General features: G+C 45.5%; 1 protein-coding gene across 1 annotated transcript in view; it reads right to left on the bottom strand.

The window, feature by feature from the left end:
• Window positions 1-512: 512 nt before the first annotated feature.
• COPG1 (coat protein complex I subunit gamma 1) overlaps window positions 513-13920 on the bottom strand; it is a 33408-nt gene continuing 20000 nt past the window's right edge. The window contains exons 12-24 of the mRNA XM_088479832.1: window positions 13430-13618; window positions 12520-12615; window positions 12082-12325; window positions 11901-11976; window positions 10958-11061; window positions 10722-10847; window positions 9307-9375; window positions 6153-6295; window positions 5883-6054; window positions 4987-5084; window positions 4690-4828; window positions 3683-3781; window positions 513-1995 (exon numbers count right to left, since the gene is read on the bottom strand). Of these exons, the coding sequence (XP_088335958.1) occupies window positions 1865-1995; window positions 3683-3781; window positions 4690-4828; window positions 4987-5084; window positions 5883-6054; window positions 6153-6295; window positions 9307-9375; window positions 10722-10847; window positions 10958-11061; window positions 11901-11976; window positions 12082-12325; window positions 12520-12615; window positions 13430-13618 (1686 nt within the window). The 3' untranslated portion in view covers window positions 513-1864. The remainder of the gene's footprint in view (window positions 1996-3682; window positions 3782-4689; window positions 4829-4986; window positions 5085-5882; window positions 6055-6152; window positions 6296-9306; window positions 9376-10721; window positions 10848-10957; window positions 11062-11900; window positions 11977-12081; window positions 12326-12519; window positions 12616-13429; window positions 13619-13920) is intronic.

The raw sequence follows: 13920 nt of genomic DNA, 5'->3' as shown, positions 1-13920 counted from the left end.
TGCTTGTTTGATGCCATTCAGTAAAGGGGAAGATCCCATTCCCAGCTGGTCTCTGGAAGAGATCTCACCCACTAACGGCCTCATTCACCAAAGATATGGTAAAAGTGGGTTAACGGACCGCTGTTCCCTTGCCCAACTGGTAAATCAGGGGAAGGGTAGAGTGGTGCCTCAAGGCTACATTAGCCAAACTCCTGTCTCTAAGAGGATGAGCTTCAATCTCCAATACCGGCCAAAGGTACAGATGTACAGGTTATAGGGGGGGAGCTTAAGCTTTAGGAAAGAGATTTAAAGAGCACAGCGCTGCTCCAGTGTCACCCACCCAAGAATGAATGAGAAAATTAGATATCAGCCACATCAATATAACGGACATCAACCGTGGCATGGGTACTGGGAACGAAAACTGTGAAATGTTGGTAAACTTGTTTAATTCATCAGAGAATGAGTAAATCTAGAAACAGAATTAGGACTCCTGCACCTGAGATGCATTTCGTGTAATTAACATGAAGGACAAATACAATCCGATCATTTATTTATTGTGGCGTTTCACCATATGCTCCTCTTCCATACAAAAAAAAAGCAATAAAGTGTGAGTATACAGAGTACACAAGCAAATATCGCCCAAAGTACTGGACACTGTAGGCCAAGGAAAGTCTCTTTATTATGTCCGAATCTACAAATTATCCAAAGTGCCCAACAACGTTCTCATTGCAGCACAATAAATCATACAAACACACAGCTCAGAGCGCAGGACACAATTACCTTGTGTAGTCAGAATAGGAGGAATGAACATTATTATATGGCTATAAAAAGGGTCTGCCTAAAAGCCCATCCCCTTGCGGGTCATAGATTAAAGACTATTATCTTACAATTTAATCTTACCGTTACAGGTATACTATACTAATACAGTATCTATCCATCATTATCTCGTTAACCTTGAAAGAAAGGACAAGCCCCTGAAGAATTGAAGGACAATAAGAGAAACTGCAAACTAAATCTGTTTTTACACGCATTAAATGACTTTAAGATGATCTATAATATAATTTCCATGTGATATTATTCCTTAAAATACAAGAAGTGGTATTTAGGAAGCAGACTGAAAGACGTCACTACTATTAATCTTAAACCTTAGAAAATATAGCAGGTGATCGCTGTATAAAATGTTCCCTGCAAGACAGAGAAGAACGTTGCAGGAGTGGCCATAATTCTCATATGTGTAAAGGAACCTTGACATTATCCTTCTTCGTAATATAACTACTATTTTGTGCCAGTTTCATACATCGGTGTCTAGTGGCTGATGATCCAGTACAAACTGCTTTCCAGATGTCAGATAACCGCTAGATCATTCAATACTAGATGCAGCTAAAAGACTGTCTTATATATGGTGACACTGTATCTTGCACATGAAGTCTTCCACAACTAGGGGGAGCTATGCTAAATAGGTCAACTCATTTCCTTTAATCATAGAGCAACTATACAAGAAAATCAGTACCCAAACATTTCAATAATTTAAACAGCATGGAAAGGGGGGTAATGATGGTTTTATAAAGTTTGTCTCATTACAAAAAGAAGAAACAATAATTACAGATTTGCAAAGACAGTCATTTATTTTCACCCGCCCACCTCTAATAAAAACACATTTATTCTTTTTTTGACCAGTTTTTGTTATATTAACTTATTTTTTTAAACTGCTCAACCTCCAGCAGACTCGGTAGATGTGAAAGTATGAGCCAGTGATATACCAAGAGAATGTAAATGTATTATGCAATAGTGTTCCCGCGTACTGAAGGCACCCTCTGGCTGTGTAGGGGTAATGTACTGTACAGTATAAATCCCGTTATTTCTGTAGTGTCTATGCTGCTGCTCTTTAGCCCACTGAGGCCATGATTGCATCCACCGGATATTCCTCCTTACTGCGTGCTGTGACCTGCATGGTTACAGTGTCCGTCAGTACCAGCTTTGCCCGTACTAAGATGTCATGCCCACCGCGGAACACACCTGCAAAAGGAGTAAAAGGAGATTCTGTAGTGAGAACTTTACATGGGGTAATGGGAAATAACGCAAATCATTGAAGAAATACAGAATGTACGCAGTACACAAGCAAGATAAAAGGGTAACTGTTTCCAGGAGGGGGTGATTTCATTTTGATCGATGTTGGGTGCGATAAACGCACAGTACTGCATATTACATCTCTGATTTTCCTGCGCAATACTCTGGCGTTTGAGGCAAAATTAATGGTGTTGGTGATCGCCAAGTGCTGTTTCAGATCGCACATGGCGCAAAACTGAATCGCCCTTTAAAATTCTAACTCTGCAATTTAATAGGCACATTAGAAAATGTTTAAGGTACATGGAGACGAATCACACTGAGCAATCGTTACAAATATATGAGGTAATAAAGACTAAAGCAAACAAACTTCGGGGTTGATGTACCAAACAGTGAAAAGAGTGGGGAAGCGATGCCACCCACCCAGCCAGTTACCTTTATCTCCAAAGCACACCAACCATTCACTATACCCCCCCACCCACTGTAAGATAAGGGGAAAAAATTTAATTTGGGCACTGAGCTTGATACCAGCTGCACCCTCCCCCTCCTTCCCTGATGTAAGAGTTTTCTACACAATTCAAAAATAAAAACCTAGGGTCTGATTCAGACCCGTTTCACTATCTGCGTACGCTCGCTAGATGTGTATGCAAATTTGTCACAGTGACGCCACGGGAAACGAACGCTCGCCAAGGCATAAGCACGCCCACCATGTCTTAGCGAGCGGCCACTTTGTGTATGCGTACGCCCAATCGCACAGGCAGAGCCGCCCACCAGCAACACGTCATCTCCAGGGAGTGTATTAAAACATTGGTACATCGAGCACCACCGGATGTGAACGCAGCGCTTGAGGTAGCTTTACCCTACCACAAGCATTGCGAGGAAATCAGTGTAAAAAAAAAGGGAAGTGACGTGTACTATGACGCTGCCTGTTAATTATGCACGCCTCTTAAACGGCGTTAAAACACTCAGGCACGCCTGCGTTCGCGTCTAAAACCCCCCGTTATTAGTGTCCTGCCCCTGTTACCACCCACAAATGGCCTCTCCTGTCACTCATTACCCTGGGCTGTCTTTGCTGGGCGAGCGAGAGCGTTGCGATCGCAGTGTGTAGTTCGCGCACGCGCAGAACGAAGCGTACGCATAACATCGGGCCGCTTGCGAACGCACAGCACGAGTGAGCGGCTCTGAATCAGACCCCTAGTACTGATACTGTGAAGTTCCTCCACCTGTGTCTTCCATAGAGCAGGACCATGTTCTACTACACACTACATAGGAGAACTGCCAGTCAATCTCCGGATATAAAATATAATCCACAAGTGATGCAAATATGTGTATAAAACCAAATAAAATGTCATTGGTGTTCTCTGATGTCAACACTTCATTGTACTTTAGTAAAATTTGTGCATCACCAAAAGGTATAAGGAACCACCTATCACAAAGCTTTGTAAGGATATTACAGGTCACGTTGGAATTCCGTGACCCTGTATTATAAAGCACGCTATATATATGGTCAGAGTGCTCTCAATGGCTTCCAGTGACACTATAACTTACAGGAAGGGATACATTATCCTATACATCATGCATAATTTGGCACAGAGTGTAACGATCACTAACATTCAGCAGAACATTAGGTAGGACTTACCGGCCAGATACAGGTTGTGAGCGTTCTTGTTTTCTGGCACTTTGTCTGACCGCTCGCAGGGCTGCATTCCCAGGAATCGCACTACGTTCCCTACCGCATCTGTGTGGACAGACCGATGGTTATAGTCGTTACTTTACATATTTCCATTAAGTTCAGTGAAACTCTGGATAGTATATATTTATAGTACGGACGTATACCGGCGGCTGTCTAATACGGATTTGGATTTATTGATCATATAAATTGACCTTTAAGGAATACAATAAACTTGGCCGCTTATTGTTTGGCATTATATGATCAGTCAATGTAATAATATGGGAAGGGGTTACAGACTGTTCCCTCACATTTACCCAAGAAATGCATTACAGACCAGTAATACTGTGTCAGACCAAACCAACTACATAAACCATAAGGCTGTCCATCCCTAGGCAATGAAACAGTCGTTATCGCCCGCAAATCGGGCAGTAAAATGTTAAAAACAACCACCGATGCGCGCACCCGCTGGTCGTTTTTAACATCAATCATCGCCCAAACATGACGGTCAACCTGACGACCGCCGTCGGGTTGCCATGTTTGGGGATGGTTGATCTGCATACACTGAACATCTGAACGTTCAGTGTATGCAGTTCACCCCGCGGGAGACGACGGTGTCGTAATCGTGCCGTCGTCCCCCGAATCTAGTAGATGATGGGCAGCATAACTCTGTCACATGCTTCAGTATATAGAAATTATATTATTATAACATTTACGAATAGGTGAAAAAACTAATAGACCAGTTTTACAATCAATCTTTTGGATCAATGTCAACAATAATTTGTATTTCTTCAGATTTAAAAAAATTAAATAATCATTGCGGGGTCCCAGCAGCGTTATAGACCTTCCCACGTCTAGAGCAGAGAGGACTTTTACTTCCATTCCGACTACATAGCGCTGTCCCCGCCCCCTATGTTTATGCTAATTTTACTGTACAGTAACAAAATCCTGGCGTTTTCTTGTTGGGAAGATTTTACCTTCCAGCGTTTTGATGGTGGATAAGTTGAAAGTCTCTTCTTTCTCAAACTCATCTCCCACCTCGTCCCAAGCGGCACCGAAGTTCGGCTTTAGGACTTTCTGTACGTGATCTACCACGGTCACCTCAATGTCTTCCAGCTGCCGTAAAAGGGAAAGAAAACGGCTTTAGGACAGAATTCAGAAGGAACATAATTATACCATAGAACGTGTGTAAGTGTGTGTGTGTGTGTGTGTGTGTGTGTGTGTGTGTGTGTGTGTGTGTAAGCTAAATTACCCTTCGATATCTGTCTGCTTACCACATACTCATCGTCGTAGCCCTCCTCTTCCGCCTCACCAGTGTTGGGATCACAGTCCTTCACGGTGAACTTCAACATGCAACTGAACGTACACGAATCTAAAAGAAAGAGAAGGAACAAATTATAAAACCTAACGGCGAATAATAACCAGTCACAATGTAGAGGTACAAGATCATAGAGCCTGCTTCAAAAATTTATTTGCTATTTGGAGGTGCCTGATGGGCTTCGCACTATAAACTAGTGACGTAGCAAAGCATGCAGCTTCATTGTTTTACTAAGTGATTGTTCTCTTCCTCTGTGATCCTTTCCCTGAACACTAAATCAAAGGGCTTTACTGGAAGGACGGAGGCCAGAGGCAGAGGGGCGGAGGCCAGAGTGCCCGGAGAGCAGAAGGGCGGGGTCCGGAGGGCAGAAGACAAGAGACAGAGGGGCCGGAGGCCAGAGGGGCAGGGGCCGGAGTGCCCGGAGAGCAGAGGGGCGGGGGCTGGAGGCCACAGTGCCCGAAGGCCAGAGGGGTGTGGGCAGAAGGACAGAGGGTCGGAAGGCAGAAGACAAGAGACAGAGGGGCTTGAGGGCAGAAGGACAGAGACAGAGTGTCAGAGGGCAGAAGGACAGAGACAGAGTGTCAGAGGGCAGAAGATAAGAGACAGAGGGGCCGGGGGCCAGAGGGGTGGGGGCCGGAGGGCAGACGGACAGAGACAGAGGGTCGGAGGGCAGAAGGACAGAGACAGAGGTGTGAACTAAAGATTTTCACCACCGTATAAATGGGGTACGGAGGGGAGGAACTATTAGACTCTTTGTAAGCTACTCAGATATTTAGCATAATAATGCACTTCATTATTTTGTTAATATTAAGTGAACGATGCTACAAATCATGCTTTGTTAACCGTCCATACATGCAGAAGGGTCCTCTTCGGGTATAGAGAGCAGAGTGTAACACGTCCCCGGCTGGTTGTAGGACAGAGCTTTCACAGGAACATAGCAAAGGACCTCATATCCTTCTGTAGGCTCCACCTGTACCGTCACATTCTCCAGTATCTGATCGTTCAGTGTATTGGTACAATCAAACTAGAAGAGAGGGAATGGGGATGGTCAGCACTGATCAGACCAGGCGTCACATACAGGATACACCAGCCGCCTACCTGTATTGGACAAGCCAATCTCACCTGGAACACTAGGTGATTAACAAATGTGTGCTTGGTACAACGGACCACGTATTCGGTCTCCGATTCAGTGAGGGCAACGGGTTCTGGAGATGACCTGAACAGGGGGCCGAGGCTTTTAAATTCTGGGACAGCAGCAAGTTGCTCTGAAATAAAAGGTATACAATTAAAATAGAATTAACACCAATGAGTACTAATCTCATATATACAAAGTCAAGGCCAACAGGCCCCGATAGGTTGGGTACACATTGGAGGGACGGGCATTCATTCAGACGGACATCGGTACGAATACCCGTGAACCTGGACGACTTTAATGAACAATGGAACAATCATTAACAAAGCACTGGCCGCTAGTGATATTGCTAGGTTTGATGCGCAGCACTTCTAACCTGGCAACCCATGCTAGCGACCATGGGTGTGCGCAATCATGCCTACACACCGAGCGATGTAGACGATATGTCATTAGGAGACGGCATATCGGCCAGACATCGCTCCAGTGTGTACCCAGCTATACACTCCTAGGAGAGCCAACATATCAACTCTGCTAATATAGTCATGTGCCCACCAGTTTTAATACACTAAGCATGGGGCAGGCCAGGGCCATAACACGTACCTTCCCTGAAAATACACCCACACGTATAATTCAATGCTTCGAATACAATAATCTTGGTGAGCAGAAGCAGGGGGCAATGAAAACACAACCAACCACAAAATATACGCTTCTGCGCCATTCTGTGCTGTAACTAGCTGCCGTCATCTGGCCCTGACCCTTCCAGGATAAACGTTACGCAGGCCAGGAAATAAGGAAGAAAGATGCTGTATCTCCTCCATCTTGGCACCCAGAGTCTCAGGGGGAGCCTCATTTCATAGAGGTGAGTCTCCTATTAGTGGTTATTGGGGCAGATGTATGAAGTCTCCCTTTAGTGGTTATTGGGGCAGATGTATGAAGTCTCCCTTTAGTGGTTATTGGGGCAGATGTATGAAGTCTCCCTTTAGTGGTTATTAGGGCAGATGTATGAAGTCTCCCTTTAGTGGTTATTGGGGCAGATGTATGAAGTCTCCCTTTAGTGGTTATTGGGGCAGATGTATGAAGTCTCCCTTTAGTGGTTATTAGGGCAGATGTATGAAGTCTCCCTTTAGTGGTTATTGGGGCAGATGTATGAAGTCTCCCTTTAGTGGTTATTGGGGCAGATGTATGAAGTCTCCCTTTAGTGGTTATTAGGGCAGATGTATGAAGTCTCCCTTTAGTGGTTATTAGGGCAGATGTATGAAGTCTCCCTTTAGTGGTTATTGGGGCAGATGTATGAAGTCTCCCTTTAGTGGTTATTGGGGCAGATGTATGAAGTCTCCCTTTAGTGGTTATTAGGGCAGATGTATGAAGTCTCCCTTTAGTGGTTATTGGGGCAGATGTATGAAGTCTCCCTTTAGTGGTTATTAGGGCAGATGTATGAAGTCTCCCTTTAGTGGTTATTAGGGCAGATGTATGAAGTCTCCCTTTAGTGGTTATTGGGGCAGATGTATGAAGTCTCCCTTTAGTGGTTATTGGGGCAGATGTATGAAGTCTCCCTTTAGTGGTTATTAGGGCAGATGTATGAAGTCTCCCTTTAGTGGTTATTGGGGCAGATGTATGAAGTCTCCCTTTAGTGGTTATTAGGGCAGATGTATGAAGTCTCCCTTTAGTGGTTATTAGGGCAGATGTATGAAGTCTCCCTTTAGTGGTTATTGGGGCAGATGTATGAAGTCTCCCTTTAGTGGTTATTGGGGCAGATGTATGAAGTCTCCCTTTAGTGGTTATTAGGGCAGATGTATGAAGTCTCCCTTTAGTGGTTATTGGGGCAGATGTATGAAGCTCTGGGAAGTGATAAAGTGGAGAGTGATAAACGACCAATCAGTCAGCTCCCAACTGTCATTTTTCAAACACAGCCTGTAACATGACTTAGGAGCTGAGCAAGGGCGGATCTAGACTGTTGTATTAGGGGGGTGAGTTAATGATTTATTCTGCTCCCCGCGACACCCCCCTCCCCCCCCTTTACTTTCACTTACCTCCGCTGCTCCTGTGATGTTCTCCCTCCGGGCTTCGGTCAGCTGCTCTCCCATCCTGCACTGTGACATGCTCAGCTGTTTAATGCAGTAGCTAACTAGGGTCACAGTGCAGGAGCCGGGAGACCAGCTGACTGAAGGGAGGACATCACCAGAGCCCCGATCTTCGCACCCTGGACAGAAGTTTTTTTTTACCAGTGATCAGCGTGTGGTCTGTTTAGACCACACAGCTGATCACAGGGTGTGAGGAGCCGGCTGTGATCGCTTCCTCCCCGGTTCCCGGGTCAGGTGACAGCCTGTCACTGACACATCCCCCTGACTGGGAGACGGGAGCTCCGATCACAGCACAGCCTTTATCATCTCTCTCCTCTGAACTTAATGATGCAGAGAAGAGAGATGATAAAAGGTCGGATAAATTGTGCTAGGGGGGCGATCACTCCAATCGCCCCCACCCTGGATCCGCCACTGGAGCGGAGTGGCTGGTCGTTAATCACTCTGCACTTTATCACTTTCCAGAGCTTCATACATCTGGCCCAGAGTCTGATGATTACCTGTGATCACCAGAAACATCAACCTGCATTGAAGACATACTAATGGCGGATAGTCGTTTTTTTTTTCTGGTTACCAAATAATAGCACTACTGCTACAGGAAGCATTAAAAGTTCAGAGATTGGGGTTTCTAATGCTCAGATCTCCCCCCATCCTGGCATCAATAAACACAGTGGTCCCCTCACTTAATGCCGTAAGTTATTTATTTTTCAAATAAGTCTTCTGAAGTAAAACTAACAAACCAGGGTACAATTTGTGTGGGTACTGTGTAATTACTGATCTTGATGTTGGAATGTGACCAGCTCCCCCCCAAAAATCCCAAAACAGTCTCTGTAGCGAACGGGTTAAACATAACCCCAGTGACTTGTTGTAGGATCTAGGCATTTCCCATAAAATAGCAGCATGATGTCCCAAAACGTGATATACACCCCAACCACCCCCTTGGTGTTTTCTGAGACACTTACATTATAATTTCTACATTTGATGCAATATTTTTTTTCACTTAATTAACATTTACTGTATTTTTGTATAGTATAGAATCACACATGTACGTACAAGTCTGACTCACCTTGGAAAATATCCTGCCTTGTGGAGACCACTTTTTCTGGCTGTCGGATGGTGGTGACCGGCAAATTGTCTAATAAACAAGACACAGAACTATTCAGTGCTATGAAATAGAAACATATATATATCATACATACACTTAGGTCTGGTGCAGCTTAACAACGGGCAAATAAAAGCATTTAAAATACTTTTAGGTGCCTGGATTTTTTTTAAACCGTCTCAGACTATCCATCCGAGTGATACTGTCAAGGACATTGGTCCTGAGTCACCACAGATCGCAATCCTGCGTACGCACGCAGTTCAACTGCGATAGCAATGCAAACTTAGTACTACATAAGGACGCCCATTTTACCATATCCAGATCCGTAATACTTAGCAGAATAGCGAAACCATCGGTAACATCAGACCCATACGCACAATTGCACAAGACCAGAACTTACTCAGCAATTGCTAACAGCAATGCACGCTATGAGACCCCTCACTGTGTATGGTCACACAGTGGATAATTTATGCACGCCCCTGAAATGGCGTTAAAACGCACTGGCACGCCTGGTTTCGCATGACCACCCCCCCATCACCATCCACAAACGGCGCTTCCTGTCAATCACTCTGCGGAGGGGTCGCAGTGGCCGGTTTGCGAACGCGCACTGTGATGCGTTCACATGCGCAGAGCGCAATAATCTGCCGATTACGTGTGCATTAGAAACTACGATCCTTGCTGAATCAGGCCCATTGGCGGATTCCCCAATCATTGTATTGTAGATCACAGTGACAGAGTCTCTGAAAGGATTACTGTACAGTTACGTGGGGTCAGGACCAGTGGTTTACAGCGTGGGGTCAGGCCCAGTGGTTTACAGCGTGGGGTCAGGCCCAGTGGTTTACAGCGTGGGGTCAGGCCCAGTGGTTTACAGCGTGGGGTCAGGCCCAGTGGTTTACAGCGTGGGGTCAGGACCAGTGGTTTACAGCGTGGGGTCAGGACCAGTGGTTTACAGCGTGGGGTCAGGACCAGTGGTTTACAGCGTGGGGTCAGGACCAGTGGTTTACAGCGTGGGGTCAGGACCAGTGGTTTACAGCGTGGGGTCAGGACCAGTGGTTTACAGCGTGGGGTCAGGACCAGTGGTTTACAGCGTGGGGTCAGGACCAGTGGTTTACAGCGTGGGGTCAGGACCAGTGGTTTACAGCGTGGGGTCAGGACCAGTGGTTTACAGCGTGGGGTCAGGACCAGTGGTTTACAGCGTGGGGTCAGGACCAGTGGTTTACAGCGTGGGGTCAGGACCAGTGGTTTACAGCGTGGGGTCAGGACCAGTGGTTTACAACTGGCAACATCACAAAGGTGAATGCTGGAAAGTCGGATGTAAAAGCAACAAAAAGGTGTAATAAGTGAGATTAGAGTATAGATCCATCTCCCGGATAAAGTACCTGCTCTTTGCTCTGTCATAGGTGCTGTAGCTAATGGGACAGACTTCAGGTCAAACGGCTTCTCAGAAGGATCCAGAGTGTATTGCTGCAGTGATCGCTCCAGGCCTGGGATGGACACTGTCAGCCCTGCGTACAAAACAATATGATCAGAATACAGCAGCAGTAATAGGAAGACAATAATAACAGATAAATCACATGAGAGGGTAAGGGCTCTGTGACACACACAGTATACACACCATTAAGGATGTAGGTGGAATTGAGAGCTTTCTGTCTTTGCTCCAATATGTTCACATAGAATGTTGCCCTGTCTCTTACTTCATTGTCATCGTCCATTACACACCTGCATGAGACCAAGCAAGTTTCATATAGTGTTTGACACCACAATCTACTTATATTGGCCTTATAAGAACCTCTTTGCTGCTGGGGTACCCTACTGCATCCACTATATAACTATCAGCCTGTGACTTCCTGCAGCCTCCATTCCCCTCCTCACATCATGTCACTGCCCCTGTCACATGCAGCCCTGTCCTCACTAACACATCACTCATCTCCTGATATACTCTGTGCTGCTGGGGGACCCTGCGCCTAACACTATATAACTCTCAGCCTGTGGCTTCCTGCTGCCCCCATTCCCTCCTCACATCATGTCACTGCCCCTGTCACATGCAGCCCTGTCCTCACTAACACATCACTCATCTCCTGATATACTCTGTGCTGCTGGGGGAACCTGCTCCTCACACTATATAACTATCAGTCTGACTTCCTGCAGCCTCCATTCCCCTCCTCCCAGCATGTCACTGCCCCTGTCACTTACAGCCCTGTCCTCACTAACACATCACTCATCTCCTGATATACTCAGTGCTGCTGGGGGAACCTGCTTCTTCCACTATATAACTATCAGTCTGTGCTTCCTGCAGCCCCCATTCCCCTCCTCACATCATGTCACTGCCCCTGTCACATACAGCCCTGTCCTCACTAGCACAATCACACGAGTGACGGGATCAGAACACTTATCTTTTGCTGTGACCACTCTGATATGTTTGGTTACCAATTGTCCTAAACCTGCCCCCACACCCATCTGTTGTTATTTGCCTAACTACATTTCCATACATACACTAGCACACTTGGCTATACTCAGGACAAGGCAATGAATGCTCCTTTCGACATGAAATCACCTACCTATTCAATAGCACCAAAATGCTAGGCAACATGTCTTCATTTTGAGCACCAAATTTGGCCAAAGCACTGACCGCACCTATCAAGTAAAATTGGAAAGTAAGAAACAAATAGTCTGTGTGCGTCATTAATGTGATAATCAAATGTTCCACAAGAAGGTAACGTGCTATTCCGCACAGCTTACCTGCCCGAACCTCCTCATTCTCCAATATAACCCGGTTGTAGATGAAGCGGATGTACTTGGATGGGTTGGTGGTCCGTGACCCTTCCTGTCCGAGGAGGTGGAGGATGCGGGTGGCCAGAACAGTGAACTCACAGTCCTCTATGAACTCACACAGATGGGACAGTCCGGTCTCTTTGCTCTCTGGGTTCTCTTCTATAATACTGATGATACAGTCAACTATCGCCCGCTTGTATTCAAAACCACCCTGCGTGGAACAAGACATTGGCAACATGGTACGGGATGAGCAACTTAAACATTATAATTAAAGCTTGTGGCACAGAGGTTATATAACCGGAACAACTAACCGACATCAGTTCCTTGTAAGACACTACAGCAGAGAAAACATGAAATGTTTCTTGCAGCCAATCAGGTTTTCGGGAATTTACCAGGTGATCTTACCTCTTCTCGGAGCATTGTGAACAGGAAGCTCATCATGACGGCATGCTTGCGGGGGTACTTGTGACAGAGAGCACTGATCGCCTGCACAACCACCACCTGGTAACATACATGAAAAGTGACCAATGATGCCCTAATGTAATGTACATTTACTAACACACATACACTTTAACAGTGTACCCATAACTCTGTGTCTAGTACTTCCTGCTTTAGATCCCATGTAAGCTCTGGAGTGGGCGGTCCTGAGGGCTGAAGGTCATGTGATCACAGCCTCTCATGTGATCACTCAGACGGATTGCTGAAGGGTGACAGATTTTGCACAGTAGAAATATTTCCGCTACACAGAAGATCGCCACCTGCATTTTGTATGTTTTTCTAATAAAAGTCAATATGGCAGCGTACCCATCAAATACACATAATGGAGGCAGCGATATTGAATTTGACGTCACTATTGTTACTCTGCACCAGCGACATGGTATAATCAGGGGGTAGTTTCAATTAAGCGCAAAGTTTATTCAGGATCTCGTGCGGTGTGTGGCTGTGTACATGAAGCAAACACAAGTGAGGCCTCCTTCCTGCGTCATATTAACGTGAAATGTTGATGGAACCTAGCAGCTAATTGAAACCCCCTCTTAAAGGCCTTAAGGGGAAGGGTGATGAGATATATAGGAACCTTACCGTTTATCTGATTAGAAATAACCATTTTCACTACATTTGTTCTTACCCTCCTATATAGTAGCTGAGCGCTTTCTTCCAGCCTCCTAATCTGCATCCCACAGATAGACATACCTCCCTTATGATAGAATCCCTTTAATACAATCCCTGGCAGCCAATGCCTATACATTGAATATTACACATTACCACAGGAACGGTCTAGGCTACTGCAAATAAGAATCACTAGTTCTGTCCAAACCTTGAACTCGTCTGAGATTTCGGACATGAAGGATGAGATCTGTTTCATGAGTCGGTCAATGCTGCTCTCGCTGCCGGTCTTCAGCAGCGTGGTGATCGCCAAGGTGGCTATACTGCGGTTAGAGTCAGTCACCAGATTCTCTAGGTCCAGGTTGCAGGCGGTTACAGCCGATGGGTGTTTCATAGCCACCTAAGCCAATAAGGAGAAATACGTCAGGGCACAGATTAAATGCCGCTAGTCTCAAATTGGGCCGATATAAAAAGGTCGCTGCCCCCAAACACATATACAGAAGTCTCTGCAATCTGACAAGAGATGAGATATTAGATAATGACTACAACCTCCGCTAAAATAAAGGCTCAGAAGATAGAGCAAAAAGTTAACAAGTTCTATATGTGTTTAACTCCTTGATACGTCACAAATATGTTGCCTTTGTAAATTATGTTAGTATGTATACAGTATGTAGCATTTTATATTTAGTAGTGCTTTAAAAA

The sequence above is a fragment of the Taudactylus pleione genome, unplaced genomic scaffold, assembly GCF_031769625.1.
Source record: "Taudactylus pleione unplaced genomic scaffold, aTauple2 ptg000247l, whole genome shotgun sequence".
In the NCBI taxonomy this organism is placed as follows: Eukaryota; Metazoa; Chordata; class Amphibia; order Anura; family Myobatrachidae; genus Taudactylus; species Taudactylus pleione.
The sequence above is the reverse complement of the archived record's forward strand: the minus strand, read 5'-3'. Positions and strand labels throughout refer to the sequence as shown.